Source organism: Nicotiana attenuata, unplaced genomic scaffold (assembly GCF_001879085.1).
Source record: "Nicotiana attenuata strain UT unplaced genomic scaffold, NIATTr2, whole genome shotgun sequence".
NCBI classification, from domain to species: Eukaryota; Viridiplantae; Streptophyta; class Magnoliopsida; order Solanales; family Solanaceae; genus Nicotiana; species Nicotiana attenuata.
In genome coordinates, this window is record NW_017670527.1 from 115821 (window position 1) to 129107 (window position 13287).

At 32.5% G+C, this 13287-nt stretch overlaps 1 protein-coding gene and 1 long non-coding RNA gene across 2 annotated transcripts in view; one reads left to right on the forward strand and one right to left on the reverse strand.

Moving 5' to 3' along the window:
- Positions 1 to 3213, reverse strand: part of LOC109240582 (NAP1-related protein 2-like) — a 5585-nt gene extending 2372 nt beyond the window's left edge. The window contains exons 1-7 of the mRNA XM_019407244.1: positions 2966 to 3213; positions 1798 to 1920; positions 1657 to 1707; positions 1394 to 1465; positions 1147 to 1260; positions 1001 to 1062; positions 27 to 111 (exon numbers count right to left, since the gene is read on the reverse strand). Coding sequence (XP_019262789.1) covers positions 27 to 111; positions 1001 to 1062; positions 1147 to 1260; positions 1394 to 1465; positions 1657 to 1707; positions 1798 to 1920; positions 2966 to 3082 — 624 coding nt within the window. The 5' untranslated portion in view covers positions 3083 to 3213. The remainder of the gene's footprint in view (positions 1 to 26; positions 112 to 1000; positions 1063 to 1146; positions 1261 to 1393; positions 1466 to 1656; positions 1708 to 1797; positions 1921 to 2965) is intronic.
- Positions 3214 to 6050: 2837 nt separating this feature from the next.
- LOC109240580 lies at positions 6051 to 8544 on the forward strand. Its single transcript, XR_002070105.1, has 2 exons — positions 6051 to 6263; positions 8495 to 8544. It is a non-coding gene; the product is annotated as an uncharacterized LOC109240580 (long non-coding RNA).
- The last annotated feature ends 4743 nt before the right edge of the window (positions 8545 to 13287 follow it).

The window sequence follows — 13287 nt, forward strand, 5'->3', positions numbered from 1 at the left end:
CCCCCCGCCGAAGATTTAGATGTTACCTCATCATCCTGAATGTCCAGAATCTCATTTTCGTCATCATCCACATCACCTTTTTGATTGACTTCACTGAACCATGTAAAGAAGCTGTACGGAATAACAAGGGAAAAGCAACTGAGCAAGGAAGACCATGACTATGACATTCAGTTTTTATTTACAAGACAGCTAGAATTGAGAGTACAGAAGACAGAGGAGTGAGCATGTGTCCAGTCGGTGCACCACCTTATCAAGTGATTAAGAGGATAGTCACAGAATGTTGTAGCAGAAAAACTCAGTGAGCGAAAATAGTTTCGACGCAGCTACATTAACCATTATATTTTCCATATTTATACTATTACTATTTGTGAACTCATAAACAGCTTTCTCTCGAGAGAAACATTTTGCCCAAAAAAATCATTAATATAGTTAATTAGCAATACTCTTATATAGCTTATGAATATGTAACTTTTATTTCAAAAGTTCAAGAAAAGGGTGTCCTAATTCAAAACGAAATTAGATCATTTGACTCTGAAATTTTGAACCCATCATTTCTATTTGGGACAGACAGAGCAATATATTTTGCGCTTCTGTTCCTAACAGAGGTGGCTAACTTCTAACTCCATAGTGAAGTAAGCAATTGCAGGGGGGTAAATTTTGCCCACTACAAGAACATAAGATTAGGTCGGCATATGCTATTTGAAAGATCATACCAGTTATAGGTGAGTTTTATTAAGAAAATGTGATAATTGACAAATTCGTATTCCTAAGGTAGAGACCATAACCTGGTTTAATGTGGTGAGCAAGTCTATTTTCTCAAGTAAGACGAACCAAGTAGAGACCATAACCTGGTTTAATGTGGTGAGCAAGTTTATTTTCTCAAGTAAGACGAACCAAGGTCCCAACATTATATCAGTTGCAAGCTGACAGACTTGATACAAACAACTAGTAGCTTTAAAAAATCAAAACCCTTAGAAATGCTAGATAAAAGTGAGCAGACCTTTCTTCAGCGTGGGACCGCTTGTTTCCTTTCTTCTTGTCAGCAACTCCATTAGGAATGCCCTTCATAAGTCAAAACATAAATAGTGAGAGGAAACGGATAAGATAAAGATGTGTAACGTCTCTCAAGAAGCAAAGAGAACTTACCATGCCTTCTTTCCATTTTATTGTTGTAGCTGTAATTTTTGTAGGTCCATCTTCAAGGAAGGTATACGTCTTTGAGAGCTTTGAATTTTCAAAATAAGGATTGGGCTTAAAGTTCTGTGAGAAAGAAGAGAAGGTCATCAGCATTCTACAGTCCCAGAAAACATAAGATGTCTAATTGTACTAATTAATTTCATTGTTGAGAGAGAGAGAGAGAGAGAGAGAGAGAGAGAGAGAGTGGTGAACTCACAAACGTGATTGAATGACCCGATTTCACATCCTTTGAGTCTTCCACTTCAATAGAACTTACAAATTTGAAAATCTAGCATGAAAAGGGGCAGTAACATTATGAGATTCAGATCAGAAGGTAAGAATCCATTCAAACTGTACTTTGACAGTTTATTTGGATGAGATTTTGCTAATTTAAGCGGATGGTTAATATTGGAGAAACAATAACGTAACAAATTGTAGTGGGTTGTTTAGAAGTTTAAATGAAACAAATTAGGATCAAACCTTTTGGTCCTCTTCAGTGAGAAGGTTACCAAGAACAGGATGACTCAAAAACTGCAAGCAGATGAGATAAGTTATACTGTGTGAAAAATACTTTGGAAGTCAAGCGATTGCGAGGAAAAAGGATAGGATGGGATCACTAACAGCAGTCAACCAGAAGTCAGAAATAGAGCTAATGACATCATTTCTCTTATCATAGACAGGCTTGCGGATCTCGTTGTACTTTTGTTCTACTTCCAACACTTCGTCGCTTGCTTTTTCATTGATCTGCTAGCAAAATTGATATATCATTCAACATGTAAAACCAAGAGCTACACATGTTATCTTACAGTTAAACAACAGAAGAAAAGCTTCTAGCAATTGATCCAAGTTAATTATTGAGAAACTGTCGAAGTTGATTTTGCATCTCTTCTGATAAGATTGTACCCTGAAATATTAAGCTTTTAGTGTGCATTTCGGAAAAAGCTCGGACACATAGTGACATCATGTATCCATATAGTATACAAATCCAAAACTCCCACAAGTGCGTAGATTGCATTTTGTACTCTTATTAAAAGAAGGAAAGAGACTTGAATATTCAATTGAACAAAGAATAAGCATAAGGCAAACAGCTAACAGTTCCAGAACAGAGGTCCTCCGAGAAGTAGCATGCTCTAAATTCTTAACTACATTTTGTTCTTTTACAAGAGAGTTAAGGTAGTACATGGCCAGTGGAGATCTCTGAAATTTTTTTTTCCATCTGAAAGAAACACAGAACATGCTGAAAGTTCTTTACCTGTTGGTCAATATATGTGGAGGAATTTATCTGAATAAATTCATAGAAATATGCTTCGATGAAGTTTGGCAGTTGGACTTCCATAGATCCTCAAGGAAGACAGAACTCTTTATACTCTTTTTAATTTTTATTTTTTGATTTTGAACAGGTAAAATTGGAGGCTCAGATTAACTCTTTATACTCTTTAATATTCTTCTAACACTTTCTACTCGACTGAAGCTTCACAATTTTTTGAAGCATAAGAAATTTAGAAAGTTTAATGCCAGAGTTTGAACACTTACTAAATTTAGAAATAAACTAATGATCTTTATATTCACAAAAACAACAAGGAACCATATCATGGTCTTCCAAACTTCTCATGTCACAGTCATAGATAATCTAGACAAGTTCTAAAAATTGAATAAAGATAGAATCTTTAAAATTTTGGAGTTTTAGCCACTATCTAATTCTCTGTAATAAAAATTGAATCTTTTTTTTAAGTAATTCTCTACAATTATTACCCTTTTTAATGGTTTAAAAAAAAAAGATAGAATTTACCTTCTCGAGCTCGTCTTGTATCTCTTGCAATTTTTCAATGGAAAAAATGAGCTTTTCATCAATAATATTGTTGTTTTCCTCATCCACTTTCTGCTTCTTCCCTTTGTCTGCCCCCATTTTATTTTTCCCCTAAACACACAGCACCTGAGGAAGAGAGCTGCTGCTTCTCAATGTCTCTAACTGCTAATGTCTTGATTCTGCTTAAACCCTAAACGGCTCTAAACCTGTCTGTTTGAGACAAGACATGTTAAGGTTTTAGGGTTTTAAGAGAACCAATAAGAGATTGAAACGTCTGCCTGTGTGACACGTGCACAAAAAATTACTCATTAAATTACTCTTCTGACCCATTTATGAGTCGTTTAAAATTTTAGCACCTCCACTAATCATAAAAGTATAATTTATTACTTTTACCGTTCACTTTTATTTGTCCACTATATTAAAAATGTATTTTTACTTTTACTTGTTTATTCAAATCAAGAGAAAGACAAAAAAAATTCTGGTTTACCCTTATTATTTAAATATTTATTCCCCAAATCATTTCTCAAAACTTTTTGAATAACTATCATTATAATGGGTAAAATTGTAAAATATATACTCCATTTATTTTTTTTAAAAGAGAATGCAAAGTTAAAAGTGGACAATTAAAAGTATTTAGATGGAGTAAATTAACTTTGTTTATTTCTTATTTCATCTCAATTATTACTCATCCTATTTGAATCCTTATGGCAAGGATAAGTTGAAAATAATAATTAATTTTATCTTGATTTCTAAAGCGACAGCTATTTTGAAAAAAAAAAAAATTAACTAAAACATCAATTACTTAAAATGGGATAGAGGGATCCGCCTAGACAAGAGGTTCGTGTATATAAAATGAGTTATACACTATTTATGAGAAATATGTTAAGATGGATAAAATCTATCCACCTAAACAAGAGATCCAGTAGAGAGTTATTTTCTCTTCAGTAACTCTTACAAGACACAAAGTTAGATTAGTTAAACAAATTTAGATGTGGAATGACTTAAAAAAGAATATAAATACATCACATCAAACTCAAAATTACAAATTACTATGTATGTGTTACCTATTTTTGAAAAAATTTATTTTGTGTCTCACACAACTGACACTAGTTGTGTAAAACTTCTTTTTTGTCTCACAATTATGTGGGTCCCAGAATTTTGTGGACCCAGATGTGTAAGATATAGGTCCATAAATATATGAGATAAAAAGAGGTCTCACACAACTAGTGTAAGTTGTGCGAGACACAAAATAAAATCACTCCCTATTTTTCACCTAGTTTCATCAAAATTTTCATGTTCTCAATGTGAGAAACTCATTTTTTCTTTTTGCACCACCAAGTAAAAAGCTCTTTTCACCTTCTAAATCATACATTTCTGCTAGAGATGTGTACATTTCTTTAAGTACACATAAATAAAGGGAAGGGAAATATAAACTTTTTTACATTACTGTTATGTTCAATGTTGAACGTTTCCTTTCAACTATCTTGATTTCAGTTTGGGCATTGAGATTATCATCTAACATATCATAATAATATTTGATGCTAATAAATAGTATTTATCTGTAATATTATTTTAATTATTATAATTGGTTAAAATAGACACAATCAAAATCATTTCAGGTAAGCAGATATAGAAGCATTTGGGGGAAATTGACACTGGATAACAGCATATAAGAAGAATCGGCAAATTATTGGCCATAAATTATTTTGGCAAAGACAACGCCAAGAAAAGTTGGCATTGTGTATTTACAAAAACATACTTCCTATTTATTCTCTCTCTCTGTCTCTTTCTCTCTCTCTTTTCCCTCTCACTTTCTCTCCTTATATTTCTTTTATCTCTCCTCTTTCTTTTTCATGGTTCGCAGAAAATTATTGCAAATTATGAAAAAAAAATAGTGGGATGAAAAGGTAAAGTTGATCTCACATCAGAGAAAATCAGAAGCAAAAAACTAAGAGAAAAAATATGAAAAACTAGAGTTCAACTTTATTTTTCTTCTCTCTTTTTTGTCGGTTGAACGAGTGGGTATGATGGAAATTGGTTGAAAATACCTAGGCGAGGCTATATATAAAATTTGAGCAAGATTAAAAGTGATTTAGACTGGTTTCAAGTAAAAAAAGCAGACCTAAAAGTCCAACTGTGACATGTGTATATCGTGTACATCAGTGTATATCACACAGCTTTTTATGGACGCATGTATATATCACTTTGTATATCGTGTTTATAACACAAATTTTTTATGGATACATGTGTATATCACATTGTATATCGTGTATATAACACAGATTTTCATGGATATACACAGATACACATGATATACATGAGATATCACTAATATACATGGAGATATACACGGGATACAATGGGGATGCACATGTAAAATCATCTTGAAACTTGAGTTTTCAATTTGATATGTGTTATACAAAGAAGAAAAATAAAATTTTGATATACTTTTTGATATACACATTATTATTATATTATCATTATAGTATACAAATAATATAATTATTACTGTGTTATATATATTTGTATATACAGATAAAAAAACTAGAAAAATAATTTTAAAAAAATTGGGATATTTTTCGGATACTATTGAAGGAAATGGAACCTAATTTCTATGATGATTGTTGCTATGGGAAAAGAGAGAGGGTTTTAAATATTTTTTGCTATTTTTAAGGAAAATAATTTTGATGGAGCTTATTTTTAGGATGGTGGTTGAACCATTAGAAAAGAGAGAATAACTTTAGGCTACCATATGTCAAATTCTAAAACATAGGCTTTTTTATGCTAATTATTGGACCTAGTTGTCATGTCATGCCATGCCATGCCATGCCAAATTCTCAAGCATTTAGACCAAATATCTTTCCAAATAGGCTTCTGTTCTCGTTACTTGAGGAGCAAAATTCATTTATAGCTACTCGGGCCAAACTTATAACACCCGGTAGCTAAAATTACAATATACATTTTATAGCCCAAAAATAATTCTAGCGCCTAGCCATCGAAATTGACAAACTTGAGTTTGCCGGAATGGACAGCTGCCCACCTATATTGACAAACAGAGGATTTAAATATGTCCTTACTCTTTCCCCTGTTTTCTCATCAATTGGAGTAAGGAAAATTTACAAGAAAAAACATGTTTTTCTTCAACAAATTTTGTATAATTCCCCAAGAATTTCAAATATCCCACAAAATAAGAACGATCAACAAGATGATCAGAGCAGGAGGGAGTGGAAGACGTAGTTTTATTTGAAGATTATAAAGATGTTTGCTTGATTGGTTAAAGGTAAAATCTTTCATAAAAATATCTTGGAATTTTATGAATTATATGGGGAAATCTTGAGGCTTACTCTGCTTTTCAATGAAACAAGTAGCTGGGTAGTTTATAGTTTTTATTTGTTTCTTTAACCGTGAAAATAAATAATACTCCCACTGAAAATATTGGAGGTATGAATTAAGGAGAATTACATCAATCAACAATGTTGCCAATTGGCAAATTTTGTGAGGGCTCATACAATTATTTCCAATATTTTCTTGACAAACGATAATCTTTTTCGGCTTACACGGTTTCATCAAATTAGAAAGAAAAGGAAACTTATGAAAAGAAGAATACAATTCTGGTTATAACTTTTAAATTCAGATATGCAGCTGGTCATTTGATTTTCCAATTATGTCTTGGTAAGTGGTAGGGTACAAGGCAGGTAGATGGTGAAAGGTATATATAAAATAGATTGTCACTATATAAAAAATATATAAAATAGAATGTCACTCTACAATTTATATAAAATAGACTGTCACTATATAAAATATATACAATAGACTGTTACTATACAAAATATATACAAGATAGACTGTCATTATACAAAAAATATACTAGATAGACTGCCACTATACAAAATAGATTGTCACTATGCAAAAAATATACCAGATAGACCGTCACTATACAATTTATATACAATAGACTGTCACTATACAAAAGATATACAAAATAGACTGTCACTATAAAAAAATATACTAAATAAACTGTCACTATACAATTTATATACTGTAGATTGTCACTATACAAAATATATACAAAATAGACTATCACTATACAAAAAATATACTCAATAGACTGTCACTATATTATACAAAATAGACTGTCCCTATACAAAAAATATACAAAATAGACTGTCACTATACAAATATATACAAAGTAGACATTTCAGGCTATTAAATGTAATATGTTTGGGCCAGAGGGACATTTCGTATCAATGGAAAAAAAACATGGGCTATTAAAATTTTGAGAGGCTATAGAGGGTCATTTTTTCGGGGGAATTGCAGTCGTACCCTATATTTGTTCCACCTTTTAACATGTACCCTATTTTTAAAAATTATTGATTTGGTAGCCAGTTGACAAAAAATTAATAATATGACACTTACACCCCTGATAAATCACATGATCTGCAACCTCATTCATGAAAAAGATCTCCCCCTCTCCTCTCAGCAGCTTTATCGAAAAACCATAAACTTCATGCTAATGTAGCATGAAGTTGTTTCATGTTGAATCTAAAACTTCATGCTAATATAGCATGAAGTTGTTTTACATTGAAGCTAAAACTTCATGCTAATATAGCATGAAGTTGTTTTACATTGAAGCTAAAACTTAATGCTAATGCATGCTTAAGTTATTTATCCTGCAGTCTACAATTTTGTCATGAGTGCTGAAGTTATTTAGTTCATTTGCTAAAACTTCAGTTTAAACATGCTGAAGTTATTTAGTTCATTTGCGAAAACTTCAGACTAAACATGCTTAAGTTTTTGTCTTGCAGTATGTAATTTTCTAATGAGTTTTTGCTAATGCATGCTGAAGTTATTTAGTTTATTTGCTAAAACTTCAGAGTAAACATGCTTAAGTTATTTAGTTCATTTGCGACAACTTCAAACTAAACATGCTTATATTTTGTCTTGTAGTATGTAATTTTCTAATGAGTTTTTGCTAATGCATGCTGAAGTTATTTAGTTCATTTGCTAAAGCTTCAGACTAAGCATGCTTAAGTTATTTTGTTCATTTGCTAAAACTTCAGACTAAACATGCTTAAGTTATTTAGTTCATTTGCTAAAACTTCAGACTAAACATGCTTAAGTTATTTAGTTCATTTGCTAAAATTTTACACCAAAACATGCTTAACTTTTGTCCTGCAGTCTACAGTTTTGTCAATAGTCCTGAAGGGTAAAATCATCTTTTTAAAATACTTTTAACAAAAAAAATAAGTACGGATGGGAACAAAAAAATAAAACGGGTATAAATTAAAAGGAGGCGACCAAATAAGGCGCCCCATGCAATTTTTACCATTTTCTCTTACTTGAGTATTATCTGGAATGAATGGACCAATTGACTAAGGAAATTAAGGCTCAAACGAAACGCTTCGAATTTGGTTCTCTTTGATGATGAAGAATTTTGAGGGATTTTCATAAATAATTATCGCGAACAGCTATAGATCCAATAATCGGACTGAAATTTGCATTTCTTTCTAGGGAGAGATGCTGATCATTATTCACGGAGATGAATCGAGTGTAACGGCGGGAAAAAAAAATTGAGTCGAACATTTATTGCCTGATGCTCTCTTTCGTCAGTTTATGTAAATCCATTTCCCTTTTAGTCCATTTCAAAAATAATGAACCATTTCTAAATTTGAAAATAATTCAACTTAAACTTCCTATTATACCCTTAATAAAACGGATAAGGTCCTGATATATCCTTCTACTATTAGAAATTGTTTAAAATTATCCTCCGTTATACTATTGGATCAAAAGAACCCCTATCGTCTTACTTTTCAAACACATATACCCTTGACATAACGGACTGGACACTTGGCACACATCAAAGGCTGTTGGTCTTGGTCTTAAATTAGACCCGACCCGCCCTATTATCTGGTACCCGATCCATTAAATTTGACTTGCCAAATACACATTACTCTTTTCATTAAATGTTGAAAAAATAATTAAATCTGACGCTCCATTGTTGAAAAAGGCAAATTGCTCTCTAGACTAAATGCTGCAACAACTCTCACAACCAATGAATCAAATAAACACAACAATTACCACCAAAATCCAACATTACAATTTCAAGAACAAAGACTCAATTTTTATACTTCTTTTCAAATCATAGATTGAGTTCAAAAGTTAAACCATTAAAATACAAATAAATGAACAGAAACCCCCTAATACTTTCAATAATTTCATAGAAACTAAGGGAAAATTATACAAGCCGAATAGTCTACAACTTCTGGGTGACTTTCTTCTTTTTAGGAGGAAGCACAATCTCTCATTTGAAGGTAGGAATTATTATAATCTGTGACAACCCAGTTGTAGGTATTAAAGTTGCTTCATCTGACTCAAGGCCCTTCAAAACCCGTACAAATGAAATTACTACGACAAAAGAGAAATCTTCAATTTCTTCTTGACTACAGAAAAGGGTTGAAAAAATTTCTTTCTATACATTCTATTGAATGTAGCCCAACTAGAGAATTGGGTAGAGAAGGACGGAAGAATTTGGAAAAAGAAGAATGTTAGTTGAATGTGAATAAAATTGGGTCAAGAAATCAGAGAGACCCATTTTGTCTTCTTCAAATTTCTCAAAAAAATCCTTGTAATGTTGTTTTCTAGTTTCTTCAGCAAATCAATATTCCAGTCTTGTACTCACAATTATAGACTCAAATCAGTAACAATAAATAAATTTCACCAATATTTTTCGACTTCTTTTTTAGATCTAGATTCAAACCCAAAGCTTCAATATGTCATAAATGGTGAGTTTCGACGTTTACCATCAAATTCTTCCAACAAACACCAGTATAATTTAGATCTAAGCACAATGAACAATAAAAAATCAGATTTCAATAATGTAAACCCCAAATCAGTCATTGAACCAAAGGACTCATTCGAACTCAGACTTGGAAATGAGCTTCGAAACCCGTCAATGGAGGTGCATCTTTTCAATCTTCAAATCAAGACACTGAAGAACCATTTCATAACGGTTTAATCTCTATTCCATCAGCTTCAAAATCGATTTCAATACAAAATGCATTAAATTTCTTTCCAATAAATGAGAGACTGAGAAAGAGCAATAACTCAATCTTTTTTGGGTACCGGGTAATAGGGCGGGTCGGGTCTAATTTTAAACCAAATGGACCAACAGCCTTAAATACGTGCCAAGTGTCCAGTCCGTTAAGTTAGGGGTATATGTGTTTGAATAGTAAGACGGCAGGGGTTCTTTTGATCTAATAGTATAACGAGGGATAATTATAAACAATTTCTAATAGTAGAAGGATATATCAGGACCTTTTCCATTAATAAAATATTTTTAGAGCTACACAAATACTATGACATATTTAAATTCAAAAGAATTATACCCACACAAATATTATGGCTTGTTTAGGAACATATGTTTTAAAAGTTTTTATTTTTCTCTTAAACTCCGTGCCAAATCAAATAGATTCACATAAATTAGAATGGATGAAATAGTCAAATGTCATAATTTGTAAGAGAAACTATTTAATATGCTTATTCCGCTCTTTAATCTAGGAAATTAAAGATGTTGGATATTTTCTTTACTAACTTACTTCTAACCATCTTCTTCTTCTTAGTCAAGTGATTTATGTACCAGAAAATGCCAAAATTTCAACCATGAAATCCATCGAAAATCAGTCAGAAATTTCTTATTTTTGACGGATTTTCCAACGGATTTCAAGTGGTCGGAAAAATGATGATCGCAAACACAAACTTTCGACCATTTTGGTCGCAATGGGGAATTGTGCAGTTCATCGGATGAAACTAATGCTTGTAACTACTTTGGTAGGTATATTTGCAACCGATTCAGTCGCACTATTATTAATATAAATTAATTACATATTAAATTTTCCGACCGATTTGGTCGGTAATTTAATTATGATTTATTATTTTATTTAAATTTCGACCGGATCGGTCGAAAATTAAGAAACTAAAAAATAATTAATTTAAATTCCGACCACTTCAGCCTCAAATTTGAGATTTTCCATATCCAATTTCCGACCACTTTGTCGGAAACTAGTCACAAAAGTTGGTAAAATACATTAAAATTCTGTAGTATTTTAAGCCACACCTACTGCCAAATCAAACAACCAATACACAACTGTCAATATCACAAATATTCTATCAATAGAACCTAAAACAACAAGTATCAAACTTGTTTAAACATAACAAAACCATCTATTCTGTTAAAACACATAAAAATCTAAAGCTTTCAACCAAAATCACATTACACCAAGTCTAAACTGAACGAAGTTTTGCAACAACCAATCAAGTCTAAATATCCTATTACACAATCCAATAAATATGAACAATGTTCGCATCATATTTATTGTTTCTTGAGCATTGTTCCATTGTTGAGATAATTCATTGATTTGCGTCTGTATAGTCTCAATTTCTTCAAGTGAAGCAGAAGCATCATTAAATAATGCGGCTGGACGACTAGACGACGGCTGCACTCCAAGATCGTAAACTCTACCTTTATTTATTTTCATGAGAAATAAAAAAAGAATATATATAAATGAGTAAGAGAAGAAACATACAACTTGTGCAAAATAATATTAAAACGAAGTCATATCTAAGAAATTACTAAAATATTTTATACCTTTATTTACTCCACCGGCTGCCTGTGTCATATTGAAGTCATATCTTCTGGCGTCAGTAGAGAATCGGGCTGCGTTTGTTTTCACTCCTCCATTCTTCTTTGATACCCTTCTTGAAATGTTGTTGACAAATATTATATAAACGAATTAATCTTAACGAAGAATAAATGTAGTGTTGAATTTAGAATCTTACATATGTCTCCGATGCGTGCGGTTCGACTCATCCTTTTCTTGTACCATCCTCCTTCTTCTTTTTTTTCTTCTTATGTGTCTCCTCAAAGATAGTAGCACGAGACACATTTCTCCCATGTGCCTTTTCTTTTCAGAATCAAAATATGAGTTTATTACTTGAATCTCATATTAGTGAAGCTAAGTCAAATTTAATAAATAAATTACCAATCACAATCTATGGGCCACAAAACTGATTGAACCTCGGGTGTGCAACGAGCCACCCTTACTGGAGGCTCTATTTGCCTTCGCTTTTTCACTCTTCTACTTCCATTCTTCGATATTTCACTTCTCCAATAGTTGAAGCAATACATCTTCACGCAACCATAAAGGCCTGCTCCCACCTTTTCGAGCAACAATATGGGCATCTTTAATCCTTTTCTGAGCTATCTTCTCAAAATTGCATTCAGCTGAATTTTATGTTAAGGCTGCCATACACACTTAGTCTTTAATTAAAACAAAAGTTAGACGAACATAATAAATATATATAAATTATATTTTATTCGTACCTTAAATTGAAGCCACATATTCACTCTGATTTGGTATGGAATCTCTTTCCAGAAATTTCATGGCTCATGGAAAATGGCTTCATAGCTTCCCCAACCATATGTGTGGCCTGAAAGAATGGAAAAAACCTACATTATATGTAAAATAAACATTCGTTAAATATATGCAGATCTTTATTCAAATAATTAATAATTAAAGAATTACTTACCCGTCTCCATTGAGTACGATAATCAATTGATGTATATGATCGTACTCTACAGTTCCACCAGCATACTGTCTCCGTGACAAAGCAACTAAAGCAGTACTAGTAGATGGGTATACAGCTGAGTGAGATCCTCCAATATTCAGTCCAGAAATACTAGGAGTAGATGATGATGGAAATGATAATGGAGTGGACAATGATGGAGGCACAAAAGATGAACCATCATGTTGACTGTATGTAATGACTCGGTCGGTCGTTTTGAGTATTTTAGCCTAGATCCCCTAAATTATGCTTCCTCTATGTTATATTGTGGTTATGTAACTTGTTGGGGTGGTTGGTTTTGGTTTCAGGTGAGTTTCGGAGTGAAATGGGATACATAGTCCCTAAGTTGGAAGGTTGAGTCGTAGAAGTTTACCAGAGTTTGACTTGTGTGAAGACGACTTCGGAATGGAATTTTTGATAGTTCTGATAGCTTCGTATGGCAATTTTGGTCTTAGAAGGGTGTCCGGATGTTGATTTGGAGGTCCATGGGTTGTTTCGGCGTGTTTTGGCGAAAGTTGGAATATTTTGAAAAGTTTGACCGAGAGTTGACTTTATTGATATCGGGGTCGTATACCGATTCTGGAAGTTGGAATATGTCCGTAAGTTCAATTATGACTTGTATGCAAAATTTGAGGTCAATCGGAGTTGGTTTGGTATGAATTGGCAATGGTTTCAGAATTCGG